Source organism: Rhamphochromis longiceps, linkage group LG3, assembly GCF_057381845.1.
Source record: "Rhamphochromis longiceps isolate RC_006_pf linkage group LG3, R_longiceps_female_GT1.1, whole genome shotgun sequence".
Classification (NCBI taxonomy): domain Eukaryota; kingdom Metazoa; phylum Chordata; class Actinopteri; order Cichliformes; family Cichlidae; genus Rhamphochromis; species Rhamphochromis longiceps.
Window position 1 is genome coordinate 22,127,682 of NC_140559.1, and position 15,925 is coordinate 22,143,606.

The 15,925-nt window shown below is 42.1% G+C and overlaps 1 protein-coding gene and 1 long non-coding RNA gene across 2 annotated transcripts in view; both read right to left on the reverse strand.

Annotated features, from left to right (window-relative positions):
• The window catches only part of LOC146673433 (uncharacterized), a 461,960-nt gene that overhangs the window by 87,652 nt on the left and 358,383 nt on the right, over positions 1-15,925 (reverse strand). The gene's annotated exons all lie outside the window — the stretch shown is intronic.
• Positions 7,010-7,727, reverse strand: LOC146673440 (uncharacterized). The gene is made up of 3 exons (XM_085384366.1): positions 7,520-7,727; positions 7,284-7,451; positions 7,010-7,199 (listed from the first exon to the last, which is right to left on the reverse strand). Exons 1-3 carry the CDS (start codon positions 7,725-7,727, stop codon positions 7,096-7,098), a joined length of 480 nt encoding a protein of 159 aa, XP_085240492.1. The 3' UTR covers positions 7,010-7,095.

Here is a 15,925-nt window from a genome sequence, read left to right on the forward strand (position 1 = left end):
AATCAGTCACGTGATACGGACTGCCCGCGAGGCCTCGAGCGTCACTGCATACGTAATCAAAGTGTGCCTCGATACGTGCTTCACAAAAACAACCTGAGATTACCCGACACACGCTTTGGAGCTTCGACACACACGACACATCGTTAGGTTTCAGTGATCAATTACTGTAATAATTATCATGTCATGCATGATAATTATTACAGCAAAGCCTAAAAAGCATCAAATGTCTGAACTCATGTCAGGTTTAAATTGACTGACCCTGATTTGTTGCACTGCTCAGCAGTGACATCACAACTTAATTGAAATGCCACTGAGGTTAGTTTGAGTTTGACATTCAACAAAACAGCAGAGAAAACAGAAAACCACCAGACTGTGGAGAACACAGACGTTATGGGTTTGGTTGAGTTACAGACTGATGAGTGGAGAAAGTAGGAAACAGCTTATTCTTCTATATCTTACACAGAGTGCTGTAAATCTGTTAATACCACCAGTGACACAAAGTAAAGTTGTACATGTACTTGAGTACTTATATATAATTCATACTGTATGTTTGAATCGTATTGATGTATTTTTTTTTTTTTTTGGTAGTTTTCTATTTCTGCTCTACTGTATTTTGAATTCAAACATTGTACTCCCTGACATTTATTTAATTACTATGTAATGCTACATTATTATAGATAAAGTGACTCAGCAGTATATAAGTTGTACCAACCATCTAAAGCTGCAACATTAAAATAAAACCGACATAAATCAATAATTATGATCCTGTATCATCTATATGATTTTGGAGAGTAAGTTCTGTTAGTATTTCTTTAGGTATATTACTTTTGTATGATTACTATATTCTCTGCACTTATAATTCTGGTTGCGCTTACTGACCTCAAACCGATTTTACGTGGTACACGGTGCTCAAAACCTATCAAAACATGTTTTAGTATGACTTTGGTAAGCTACGAAGATGGATTGCGGGAGCATTACGGTTACCGCAGTCAGGAGGCTCGCAGAGTAAACTGGGTCTAAAACTCAGTCTGCTTCAGGTCCCAAAGTCAAACAAACACTGCAACATCACAGAGTTAAAAACCATCTCAATTGGATGAATGCTAACTCTTTTCCACCTGATAAAAGTTAAAGTGAGGGTTTCTGGTGGTTAGAGACAAATGCAATCGCATGGCAGGATGCTGTAAATGGACCAAACTTCAGTCAGGAGAACAACTGAGATCCACAATACCAGGTTAGTCATTAATATACTGCAACAACATGGGAATAAAGCAGCTGTGAGAGAATTCAACATGAATGAATCAATGGTACAGAAGTGGAGGAGGCAAGAAGAATGAGTTGAGTAAACTTTGACTTATCTGACTGTTTTGTTTTGCTTAATGTGCCTTATGGTTTGAAAAATATGGTATTCAAGCAGAATTCTGACTTTACCAGTCATAAAACATCACCTTGTAAAACGGTTATTTCACGCTGTTTAAACTTCTGTGCAGCTATCTGTATAGTTCCTGTATAGCAATGTAAAATTCAGTATTTAATTAGTTGTGATTTCCTGTTGACCCTTTGTCTCGCTCTCCTCTATCAAAACTGATCTAATACACCTCTGATCCAATGTTCCCTCTAATTTTTCATGTGTCTGAGCAAACACACAAACTCCCAGCCGCGGAGGTGTGCACGTGGATAGCGAATGAGCAACAGCTTCTGACTTTCCAAAAGTACTCATTTATTTAGAATATCAAAAATAAAAGTGCTACCTCTACCACACATTACTCGAGAACACACTAGTCCGCGTACACACGGGAGCATCCATTACAGGGAGAGTGAGAAGAAGAACAAAAAGGGGTTGACACACCAGTCATGAGACGGGAGGCGCCGCCATGTGGTGATACACTGCATTACAACAGCAACTGTTACAAAATGTGAATCGCGTCATTGGCTGGACTATGGGATAAGATGGCATCGTTCTAATCCCATATGGGAGTAGCCATTCACTTACTGACTAACACTGCAAAACAGAATTGTTAAAGTTTTAATTTTAATTTCAACTCAGGTTAGATTTTTTTCTGTGCGCAACGTAGATTTTTTGTGCGCATAGACGTGCGATTGTGCACCCGCGCAGTTTAGAGGGAACATTGGTCTGATCCCACACCAAACTGGAAGTTTGTGATAAAGAAACAATAGATTTTTTATAGATAATCATTGCATGTGTTCTTTATCCAACTCTCAGTGATATCAGATTAACACTTTGACCAGTTCAAACTTGAACCCTCCTCCTCTTCCTCTGTGACAGGATGCCAGTGTTGTGGTTTGTAGTAAAAGCAAAGTTTTCCCTGTCAGTCTGCAACAAACATGAGAAAAACCCATTTAAATAGTTAAGCTGGCTGATAACTGTCTATTAAGATGGACAGAAACAAATTGGTACCTCTATGATGGTCTGAGACAAAGCAAAAATTGTGGGCAAGTGGCTGAAATCAGTCAGGAAACTGCACAAATGAATACATGAAAACATCTCAGTGTCTGTCAGACGCATTGACAGTTCTCCATGTCCAAGATTTGAGGTTTCCCTCAAATCTTGGACCTCTTTTCTTACTTAAAATGAGAGAATCTCAATATTAATTATCAATGGGTTTCATTAATTTTTTCATTGCCATCTTGTGTTGATCGTGTTGCAGATTTGTGGAAACAACTTGCATGTTTCTGTACCTGACTGTGGTTCAGCGGACAGGAAGTGAGCTGGAGGTGGTCTGATTTCTGATGAGTGACTGCATCAGTAATCAAACTGCTTTAACCACTGACTTGCTGTCAGAAACAGATCAAACTTCTCCTACTGAGACAAAGATCAACACTGTGATTGGTTCTATTCATCAGTGTGGGAGACACATTTCTGAAGTTATTCATACAGGTTGACCTGTCACGGTCTTCCTGACAACCCTACACATACAAAAAAAAAAATTGTGCGCCACGCAAAAAGTCACTGCTGAGACAATCTGAGTGCAGTGAATTCATTTTCTTGTTCAAGGAAGGGTACAAAGTGGCCCACACCTCTGCACCATGACTATCATCAGCCTGAACTGCTAATAAAAGGAAGGATGGATCCATTCTTTCATGATGTTGTTGTAGCCCTTCTGATTCAAGGTGTAAACATTGTCCTTTCATACTTTGATTATGACAATAAGTTATCGATGGTGGCCCTGAGACATCAAACGGACTGCAACTTAAAAAACAAAAAACAAAAAGACACAAGCAATAAGTCAAATGCTGCAAAAGCACACACATCACAATGGTAATAGGAAAAACGAAAACAAATAGAAAAAATGGAAATAGGAAAAAACAGATTTCTGAAAGCACAAGTGAAGTGTTTCTGGGGAGACAATAACCCAACGAACCAGTTGCAGGAACCAAAATATGCTAGGTAAGTGTGTTTTAATCTCATGATTCATATAATACCGATGATGGATTTTTAGGCTAATAGTTAGGCTAACATTCAGATTCAGATAAATCCTCTCCGTGAATCGCTACCTTATCGTGGTGGAGGGGTTTGTGTGTCCCAGGGATCATTTTATACACAATGCATGAATGTGCTTGGTTAGAGTTGATGTTCCATTCTAGAAGGTTTTAAGCTTCACTGGTGAGAGTGTCCAGATGATACATGCTGAGGGGAGATGAGAACATAGCAGGTTAATTGCATGCACGCTTACGATACACATATTAATCTAGTAGCAGGTCTGAGCAAAGGCCTAAGCGTCTTCTGCTTCAGTTTGAGACTGGCTGCAAAAGTACTCTACTTAGTGATTAATGACGAGGGTCCATTATTAGCTCTCGGAGATGGTGAGACCTGAAGTTATTACCCTAAAAGGCAAGCAATGTAGAAAAGAGAAGTTATATGTCGGTGTATGGTTATTAGAAGTGTACGTGATGTACCCTTGTCTGCACGGGTTGAACTTTTGCCCGTCTGTCACCATGTATTTTTGAACTGTATTGACGTAGGTGTGATATTTTGTCCTATAAAACCAGAACCCAGTGTATTCTTGGGAGAGCAAAAACAATCCCTATGTTGATGGTTGGTTGTTCTCCTGTGATAATAAAACTCATCATTTGATTGCACTTTTCCGGAGCCTCCGTCGTTTGTTGTCTGGTCTAAAGTTGATCGATCTCGTAACAAGGGTGCATGGGAGTTTGCCCAACCAGTCTACATGTGTTTTGTGGACTTGGAGAAGGCATTCGACCATGTCCCTCGGGGTGTCCTGTGGGAGGTGTTGCGGGAGTATGGGGTGTCTGGCCCATTGCTACGGGCCATTCGATCCCTGTACAAGCGTTGCAAGAGCTTGGTTCGCATTGCCGGCAATAAGTCTGACTCGTTCCCGGTGGGTGATGGTCTCCGCCAGGGCTGCCCTTCGTCACCGATTCTGTTCATAATTTTTATGGACAGGATTTCTAGGCCTGGCAAGTGGCGGAGGGCTTTCACTTTGGTGGCCTCAGAATCTCATCTCTGCTTTTTGCAGATGATGTGGTTCTGTTGGCTTCATCGGGTGAGGGCCTCCAGCTCGCACTGGAACGGTTCGCAGCCGAGTGTGAAGCAGCGGGTCGGGGGTGAGTTCCTGCCCCAAGTGGAGGAGTTCAAGTATCTCGGGGTCTTGTTCGCGAGTGATGGGAGAAGGCAGCCGGAGATCGACAGACGGATTGGGGCTGCAGCTGCAGTAATGCGGATGCTGCACCGGTCCGTCGTGGTGAAGAGGGAGCTGAGTGTAAAAGTGAAGCTCTCAATTTACCGGTCGATCTACGTCCCTACCCTCACCTATGGCCACGAGCTGTGGGTAGTGACCGAAAGAACGACATCGCGGATACAAGCAGCAGAAATGAGCTTCCTCCAAAGGGTGGCTGGCCTCTCCCTTAGAGATAGGGTGAGAAGTTCGGTCATCCGGGAGGGGCTCAGAGTAGAGCCGCTGCTGCTCGACATCGAAAGGAGCCAGCTGAGGTGGTTCGGGCATCTGACAAGGATGCCCCCTGGGCGCCTCCTGGGTGAGGTGTTCTGGGCATGTCCCACCGGGAGGAGGCCCCGGGGCAGACCCAGGACACGCTGGAGAGATTATATCTCTCGGCTGGCCTGGGAATGCCTTGGTGTTCCCCCGGATAAGCTGGAGGAGGTGGCTGGGGAGAAGGAGGTCTGGGCCTCTCTGCTTAGGCTGCTGCCCCCGCGACCCGGCCTCGGATAAAGCGGATGAAGATCGATGGATGGATAGTTAGGCTAAGACATTTACCTCTCATCTTTTCTTTCCTCACAAAACCAATAATTCTTTTAAGTGTCTCCCAGGGCAGTTCTTAGCATATTTTGGTTCCTGCAACTGGTCCGTCGGGTTAATGTCTCTCCAGAATTACCTCAGTTATTATCACTGTGCCATGAAAGATGTCTAGTCGTTCTCCTCAGATCTATGACATCAACAAGGAATTTTGTCCCACAGAAGAGCTGCTTCCTGGATATTTTCCATTTTCAGACTGTTCTCTATCAACTCTGGAGATGGTTGTGATAATGCGAATAGATTAACAGTTTGTGAAACACTCAGACCAGCCTGCTGGCACACACAACCATCCTAAGTTCAAAGTTATCATCTTTCTTCTTGATTCAGATTCTTATCAATCAGGTTTCTTGATAATGACTAGTTACCAAAATTTATGAGCTGCTGTCATGTGACTGGGTGTTTGGTTACTGATATAAATCCTCAACCTACTGCCATGGGACTGTGCAGACAGCGGAGGTACAGCTGTACTCATAAATTTATATAACCTGGCATAACCTTTGTGCTTTTGGGGATATTTTTCAGAGAATATGAGAAAAAATAAAAAAAATATTTTATTTCAAATGTGGTTATGTTTGCCCTATTTCAATCATGATGACATCAGAAAACACCTAAATGATGCCAATCAAAAGATTACATACCTTGGAAGTTTTGGCATGATAACACACAGGTTCACACACACAGGTCTAAATGATGATAAATTATGGTAACCATCCTTACCTGCCATCTGTTTGCTTGTTTGTGTTTATCAAAAGTCAGTGAGGTTCTGGTCTTCAGACAGACCACTGCACGTTTTTTTAGCACTGACGTTGATGAAATCAGAGACAAAGGGAGAGCAAAAGAATTATCAGAGAATTTGTAGAAGAAAGTTTAACTCTATGAAACAGTAAAATGATGTTTAAAGATATCCCACAAGTGAAAACATCAGTCAGCAATGTCCAAACTCTAAGTATGAAGTGGAAAATTAGGAATTCTGTAGAAACCAAGCCTCAGTAAGTGTAGGCCAAAAAGAAATTTCAGCCACAGCTGTCAGAAAATGTTTGGGATGAAAAGAACCCACAAATAACTTCAGCTGACATAGAGGACAAAAACTGACTGTGGCTGTGTTATGTCCCCACAAATGAGGTCTGGGGGATGGAGAACAGTAACAAACAGGTCCAGAATAAAATGAAAAGGAAACCAGACAGAGGTAGCATATAATATGGTTTTCAAGATGCACAAAAAAGAGGCGCTTCAAGAAAAATGGGCTGCATGGTCGAGCCGCTAGAATAAACTTTTGCTACATTAATGTCACAAAGCAGCTCGTTTACAAGATGCCAAACAGCTCAGTGACGAGCACAACTTTATGTGTTTTTCAGAGGTGTTTAAAAAAAACAAAAAAACAACCTAGTATTCTATGTATTTTTTTTTGTTTTGATTTGTTTGTCTGACTTTGGTAATCAATTTGTTACTAGAGATGTGACATCACTGTTTTCTATTTCTGCCAAACATGCAAGGCAGCAGAGGGGAGACTGCATGGGTTTACTACCACAGTCTAAAAATATGGATGTTACGTTAATTACTTATGTTGTTGTTGATGAAGCCTCCATATCTTCCCTCTCACTGGTGCTAACATAAAACCTATAATATAAAAATGTGACACAGCAACATCAGGATGTCAACAAGCTCTTTTTGCCATTTTGACATGTAAAAAACAAACAAACTCTGAGCTGACAGAACAAACAAAACTTTATTTACAAAGTTAACACAAACAAAGACTCGTATTATGATAACTTTTATGATAACCACCATCTGATGGGGAATAAGCTCAGAGCTGATGCTCAGTGGTCACCTCGGCAATATCATCATAGTCCTCACAGAGTCTCTCATCAGCGTTAGTTTCTGTTGCCAAGAAGATGGTGGGGTCATTTCCTGTAACATGAGGTTATTAGACATATTTAAATGAGGCAAAAGCAATTGTGCTTAGTAAATAATCAAGGATACTCAGAGAGTTACTTTTGGCTCTGTGTTGATATAAAGACACTACGAGGAGAGTGGAGATGAAGTATGGACAGATCACCACCAGGTGACAGACCAGTCTCAGCGTGGTGGAGTAAGAGGGCAAAGATATGGTCGGGGGCATGTTTGAAGAGGTGATGGGCGAGGTTGTGGTTGTAGGTCTACCTGCAGAGACTTCTGGTCAGTGAATATGTGGACAAAATAAAAGGTGAAATCAGAGTGAAGCTCCTCACCTGTGACAGTGATCCAGCTGGATGGAGACTCTCCATGACCGCTGATGTCACACTTGTAGAGGCCTTCATCAGACCTGGAAACATGCTGGATGGTCATGTGACCTGTAGGCTGCTTCCTGATGAGGGAGCCATCTTTATAGAAAGCAGCTGGGAGGTTGGAGGGAGGGGTCTTTGTTTTACATAGCAGAGTGACGTCATCTCCCTCCATCACAGGGAGGACAGGACTCTGCAGGATCACTGATCCACCTCAACACAGAGACAAACTACAGCATTTCATCCATTTACACACAGCTTCATCAACACTAACTCCACACACTCAAGTCTCCTTTAAAGAACTGAGAGCTGCTGGGACTCACAGTCAGACCAGCTGTGAAGAAGACTTTATGATATTATTTACATAAAATTGATTATTTTACTCTACTTCCTTTATACTTAGGAGGTTGAAATATTCAGTGGGCTGTAGTGATCAACTACTGTATGATTGCCATGTCATGCCACAAGAAAGGTTAAAAAAGAACTGGGCACTTAGTGAGGTTTAGTTCATGTCAGGTTTAAACTGTGACAGAAGAAGGTTACTGACCTTGGTTTGTTGTGCAGCTCAGCAGTGAGATCAGAACTAAAGAGAAATGACACTCAGGTTGATTTGAGTTTGACATTTAACAAAACAGGAGTAAAAACAAATCCACCAGACTGCGGAGAACACAGACGGGTTTTTCTGAGTTGTCCACTGATGAGCGTAGAAAGGATGAAACAGTTTTCTCTTTAATGTCCGAAACAGAGGCATGTCTGCTGGAGTAGAGTGCTGGTAACCTGTTAATATCAGCAGTGAAACAATGTAAAGAAGTACATTTACTCTGAGCTGACAGAACAAATAAAACTTTATTTACAAAGTTCACACAAACAAAGACTCGTGTTATGATGACTTTTACAATGTAAAGAATGACACAATGTAAAGAATTTATTCGAGTAGTTAATGGAAATTCTTCATACTATATTCAAGTATTTCTTTGTTTCTTTGTTTCACAGCTTTCTAGATTTCTGCATTCTGGATTCAAACATTGTACTCCACACTATTTATTTTACAGATTTCATTACTGTATGTTGTTATATTATTAGAGATAAAGTTACTGGGCAGTCTCTATTTCATTGAAACATTTGTGTACCAGGCAGGATAAGGATCCAGATGCTGGACTCACAAGACAGGAAATGAACTCAAAATAGTTTTAACGCTGAATTTGTTTAAAATACAAAATGGCAAAACAGGCAGTTCTGGAGCCAGGAGTACAAAACTAGAAATCTAAATACAGAACCAAAATACAAAGTAAGTAAGTTAGTAAGTAAAATTTATTTATATAGCACTTTTCACAGATAAAAAAAATCGCAAAGTGCAATAAAACAATAAAAACAACGTAAGAGGAAATTAATAAAATGCTTTTCTAAATAAAAATGTCTTCAGCTGTTTTTTAAAAGAATCAATGGAGTCTGTGCAGCGTAGGTACAATGGAAGAGAATTCCGCAACCATGGTGCCACCGTCTGAAAGGCCCGATCACCACGAGTTTTAAAACGAGTGCGCGGTACCACCAGCAGTCTCTGATCTAATGACCTTAAAGCTTGAGAGGATGAATGTGGTTTCAGCAGGTCAGATAAATATTGAGGAGCTTGTAGGGCCCCAAAGGCCCCACGTAAAAGACCAAGACTGGTCTTGAGACACCCAACTCTAATTTTTATAGCGCTTAATAATTTGGCCTAGGTGGAATATATAAAGTAGAAAGAGAATTGGACCCAGGACAGATCCCTGAGGAACCCCATAAGGCAAAACTGTTAAGTCTGACATCACATGATTCATGCAAACAGTAAAAGATCTCTCAGACAAATATGACATAAACCATTTTAAAACAACACCAGTAATCCCAAACAAGTTCTTGAGTCTGTTTATCATGATACTGTGATCTACAGTGTCAAAAGTAGAGCTGAGATCCAACAGGACCAGCACTGTATATTCTCCAGAGTCTGCTGCCATCAAGATATCACTAGATACTCTAAGTAAGGCCGTTTCAGTGGGATGCAATTTACGAAAACCAGACTGGAAAGTGTCCATAACAGCATTTTTATCCAGGGAATAGTTAAGTTGTTCTACTACTACTTTTTCTAAAATCTTCGATATAAAAGGTAATTTGGTTATTGGCCTATAACTGTTAGGAAGAGATGGATCCATCTGGGGTTTCTTTAATATTGTCTCAACAACAGCTTGTTTAAAGAAATTGGGGACTGAGGCAGTATGAAGAGAAGTATTTATCATTTCCACAATACAGGGGCCAATGGAATCAAACACACTAGTGAAAAGTGAAGATGGAAGGACATCAAGGGGGCTTGAAGTCTGTTTTATACGACAAAGCAGGACTCTGATGTCTTGTAATGTAACAGGAGTAAAAGAGAACCAAGTATCAGAGGAGAGAAAATTGTAAATTTGATATTGAGAAGATGATGGAGAGATATTAGACCTGATGGCAGTGACCTTATTTGTGAAGTAGTTCATAAACTCATTGCATTCAGAGGTTGAGTGCACTGATGCACAAGGAGCATCAGGAGAAACAATAGCCAGAGGCTCCAAATAAAACGACAAGTTAAAATTTATGCAGCTATGGTCACTCACATGGACATCTTCCACACGAATGTCATTTATATTTAAACCCAAGGAGAAAACAAGATCCAATGTGTGACCCTTTATATGTGTGGGACCAGAAACATGCTGCCTAAAGTTAAAAGACTCTGTGATAGTCAGCAGCCATGTTACAGGATGCATCATCAATATGAAGGTTAAAATCTCCCAACATTACCACCTTCTCTAATTTAATAATGGATGACAAGAGGTCGTTAAATTCAGTTAGAAAGACTTCGGCAGCTCCAGGAGGTCAGTAGAGTAAAATACAATAAAAGGTGTGCAAAGAGCCGACCTTGATCATTTGCAGCTCAAATGAAGTGAAGGAATCTGAATTCATCAGTCTGCATGTGAATCTGTCCTGGTTCACAACAGCGAGTCCTCCGCCACGTCCCGAAAGACGTGGAGTTCCAATGACGGAGCAGCCAGTCGAACAAATTTCCTTCAGATGTATATAATCCATGTTTTGTTGCCACGTCTCAGTTAAACCCATGAAGTTGAGAGATTCCTTTATAAAAAGATCGCTTAAAATAAACGATTTGTTTGTGATTGAGCGAGTGTTGAGCAGGGCAAACCTGATCGATGATGTTTGGTTGGTGCACTCTACAGCTGACTGCAGTGCCACTTGAATTAAACACCTGTGCACCTCTACACCTGGGCGGTGACTTCAGGGCTAACTGAAGCTAATATCCATGGTAGTACATCACCTCTGCCATCAAAACGACTGTCGGATGACAGACACAAGGTGAGCATGCAGCCATCAGACCATAGATTCCGGGCTTGGAACTGAAGTGTAGCGTCGGCACCCGGTGACAGTAGCTGAATTGGTTGTAGGCACTGGGAATATTCCTACATCCAACAAGCTAATCTTTGGTACCTTCTCAGTCGCACTTGGACACCGGCCCTGGTTCCCCTCCTTCTTTTCTTCGTGTTGAATCCCACCGATATGTATGGTACTGTGCACTCAGGTGAGGAACACACAAAAGGTGGAGGGAAAAATTTCCTGTAACTGTCCCAGCTGTCAAAGTAGCTCTCCATTGAGTCTTTAATATACAACAGTGTGCCCCGAACATAAATATTGGTGGCAGAGACAAAATGAAGACACAAAACGGTAAAATTAATATTGCAAGCGACAATAGCGGTCAATATAAAACTATACCAGCGAGCTGTACTAGCGGCACAGGCGGCGAAGCCAAACACAGGCGCCATCTTGCCGACAGACACAAAAAGCTGAGAAAATCTGAACATCCCAAAATTTCAAAACCCTGAGTCCCAGATACAGGCACCATGACACTATTATATCTTGAGGAATTAAATTTTTGAAAAGTAAAATGTTTGTACTAATACTTTCTAATATTTGCAAAAGTAAAGTGTTTAAAACTTATTTTACCACTTTCTGAAGTAGTTTAACACAAATAGTATTTAAACCTTAAACTTTGAATGTCGTGCATCTGTATGAGGGCTGGACAAAAAAATGTTAATCAATGTATTCATGTCAGTTTTCTGCACTGTATTTATTTGTTATAAAATATTCTGATATCCTTGTTGACCCTCTTCCTTCTTCTTAGTGTTCTTGATCAAAACTCATCTTAGCCCTCCTATTCTAATCCAACCTGAATGTTTGTGATGAAGAAAAAACAGATTTTCATAGATAATCATTACAGTGTACTTACTGAGCAGCCACAGCAGAGATGTGTTCATCATTCTACTCTCGATATCAGGTCAACAGTTTGACCAGTTCACAGTCATTTAAAGTCAAACCCTCCTCCTCTTCCTCTGTGACAGGATGCCAGTGTTGTGGTTTTTAGTGGAAGGTTTCTTTGTCTGACTGCAACAACGAGAGAGAGAAAAAGCTTTAAAAATGGTAAAACTGACTAATGACTATAGACATGAGCCCCAGCAAAATTAGCAGACATTAAGGGGAACATGGGTACCTCTGAGATGCCTTCACTGACTTAAAAAAAACCTAACATTGTGAGTGGCTGAAATCGGTCAGGAAACCACACACACAACCCCCCCCCCCTTCCCCCTCCCAAAAAAAAGAAAAATTTAAAAAATTTAAAAAACATGTAAATAACAAAAGAATTATATTTAAAGATCACCCACATGGCGCCTTCACTGACAGGATGGTGTCTTTGTCATTATAGAGCAAACTATTCTTATCTCAAAAAGGATTTATTTACTTTTTATCTTAAATGTTGGTTGTGTTGCTGATTCGTGGAAATACCTCGCATCTTCCTGTAGCTGACCACAGTTCAGCTGAGAGGAAGTGAGTTGGAGGTGGTGCGAATGCTGTTTGACTGATTGCATCTCTCTGCTTTAACCACTGATATGCTGTCACGCCTGAAAGGCTTCATGCAGATTGACCACCAATGACTTCTTGAAAACACTACCCCCAAAAAACTGTGAGCCTCCATAAAGTCGCAAAACTCACTCCTACCATCACATATGTCCATAATGCACTGAGCATTAACAACACTCGCAAAGCTGTTGGCCCTGACAACATTCCTGAATGTGTGCTTCAAGGATGTGCTGAGCAGCTAGAGGTCTTTACCAATATCTTTAACCTGTTAACCATTATGTGTCCTCCAGTTGCCTCGTTAACGTTCGTTCACCTTCTTGCTGTGTGTCTCCCATTGTCTTCCCATAATATTAGAATTCTCCCAGTTTAGTTTTGATATTATTTTGTATTACTTCTGAGCCTGCAACAAAAACAATGTTTTTGAGTTCACGTTTTGCCTCTTTGGGTCCTCTTCCCTGCCTGCACACAGTCGTTCAATGACAGAACAGCACGACCACAAGCACTGGAGGACACACTATGGCTGTGTCCCAATTTAGCAACCGCACACTTGGAGTACGCATTTTGAGACCTATTACGTCACAGCGACACGACAACAGATGTCCCAATCCGAAGTGTATTCCAAATGCGCCGTCCCCAAATATCAAGCGTGGTCCGTGTCGCTACCCAATCCGTACCGGAAACCCGATCGGTACCCCGCATGCGCAAATCTTACGTCACTTCCTCTCTTTGCCAACATTGCGACATTCAATATATTTGAATGATACGGTTAGTGCCCAGTTAGCTCCTAGCATTTCTCAACAGCTCTGCCTCCTTTTTCGACTACTGGGACATTTAAACAATGGATAATCTGTATACAAACAAATTCACGCTTTTCTCCTCAATATAGAGTGTTCCCCGATTGAACAACAGCGCCATAAAATAAGAAGAATGGCGCCTAATTACAGAGTTAATAATACAGACTTTGTAATATGTCATGTAAAGATTCAACAACCAGATGAAGTGTTTACTGACAATTGACAGTGATAGTGAACATCATCATCACTATACCAACAATCCTCTCCACACAGACAAGCATAAACACACTCGACTATCACTAAATCAAATTTAATACACGTTTGTAATGACGCTAATTCAGTTTACAATAGGGTTCATTCGCTCGGTCAGCAGGTGGCGGTATCCTCATACACTGGGGAGTAAACTGCCATTAAATGAACAGAAGAAGAAGAAAACCCCTGCACATGCGCAGTAAGGATCGGGGATGTTGTGTTTACATACACTGCTAAGATGGTGAAGGGTTGCTTACAAGGGGGACTGAATATGAACATATACTCAGTTACCAGTAGGGGGCTCTGTGACTAAGAATGATGGAAGGAGAGAAGAAGTGAAGTGTATGGTGAGATGTAAAATGGCGAGCTACTGCTGAATATATACGTTCCATTACAAACCAAGCCGTCTCCGTTCTTCTGTCGAAACACCACAAATTGGCGACGAGGATGAGTGCATCAGTTCCGAGTCCACCATCTTTTCTTCCACATGTGGGTGAGCCGCCGATTCCATTTACTACATGGCGGAAAATATTCGACAATTACATGCTAGTAATCAATGGGAGACGCATGGCCGGATGCTAGGAAACGCGCTGTTTTGCTACACTGCTTGGGCCCGGAGGGACAGCGGTTATTCTACACATTACCGGAGCAAGGTGATACATATGCTGATGCCATGAGCGCACTGGAGAAGCACTTTGTGCCGAAAGTGAATGTCGTGGCGTGCCGTCATACATTCAGACAGCGTATTCAACGAGCGGATGAGACTGTTTCTCAGTATGTGGTGGCTCTGAGAGCGTTAGCTTCATCTTGTAACTTTGGACAAATGGAAAGTGAAATGATAAGAGATCAGTTGATCTCCAATGCTCATCTCAGCGTTGTGAAAGACAAACTGTTACTGGAGGATGAACTCACACTGGATAAGGCTCTAACTATTGCGAGCCAGGTAGAAGCAGCAGTCAAAAACGCTACTCTACTCTCCACACCCGGCTCGTGTCCGACCGCGCCTGTTCAGACAGTCGACGCGGCAAATTCCCACTCTCACCAGAGGAGAGGACCTCGCCCCGCTAAAGGCTGCACTCCAGACCAACGCAAACGGGGAGGTTCAAAGCAGCAGCAGCGGAAGTGCTTCAGGTGTGGTTCTCACAAGCACTTAGCTAATGATAAAAAACTGCCCGGCTGCTTCTTCAAAATGCAATAACTGCGGGAAAAAGGGACATTTTGCCAAGGTATGTAAGTCGTCAGTCAGTGAAGTGAGAGAAGTAGTGGTTCCAGAATTGGCAGTACTGTGCGTGCAAGATGCTAAAATGATGGCAGCTATTCAAGATAAGCTTACCTGCACTGTCGACATTGAAACTGTACAAGGTGGCTCTAAGACAGTAGAGCTGATAGTAGACACTGGAGCTTCTGTGTCTATTCTGCCAGAAACTATCTACAGACAGTATTTTGCAGACTGTTCACTGGTGCGACCTAAAGTCAAACTAGTTACTTATGCTAAAGATGAGTTGGCTGTGATGGGTTGTCTGCCTGCATCAGTTGCACTGCATGCACAGAATGAAAAAGTTCCTGCTTCCTTCTACATTGTCAAAGCTGGTTCCCCGCTATTAGGCCTCGACCTCATTAGAGCACTGAACGTCTGCATCATCGGAGGCAAAGTGGACCGCATTCAGGATGAAACTGCAGATGATCCGGATTCGTCTAACCAGAAGTCTGCTGTGTACAATGTTGATCCTATTCCACCAGCTCAACTTGGATGTGTTAAAGGGTTCATCCATAAAGTACAGGTAAACAACAATGTGCGGCCTGTACGCCAAAAGCTGAGACGCCTGCCATTAAGTGTACGTACAGAGGTGTCAGCAGAACTCTCTCGCTTACTCAAAGCTGGCATAATTGAAAGGATCGATGCAGCTGAGTGGGTGAGTCCTTTGGTCGAGGCCAGAAAGCGAAAAAAGGAGTTGAGACTGTGTGTTGACCTTCGTGAACCCAATAAGAGCATTATTGCTGACTGCCATCCTTTTCCTCATATGGAGGATCTGTTTTCTGACTTGGCAGGTGCCACTCACTACAGCCAGATTGACCTCAGCTCAGCATACCACCAATTACCTTTGCATCCGGAGAGCCGCAAGCTGACTGCTTTCATCACTCATGAGGGACTGTTCCAGTTCACGCGTGTCCCATTTGGCCTAGCATCAGCACCTTCGGCGTTCCAGAAAATGATGCAAACGGTCCTGAAAGATCTGCCTGGTGTTCGCAACTACTTGGATGACATCATCGTCTACGGAACATCAAAGGAGGTGCATGATACACGCCTGCAAGCTGTTCTCCAACGTCTCAGAGATGTTGGCCTGCAGATTAATGCTGGGAAAAGTTCCTTCTGCCAGTCACACATCACATTCCTGGG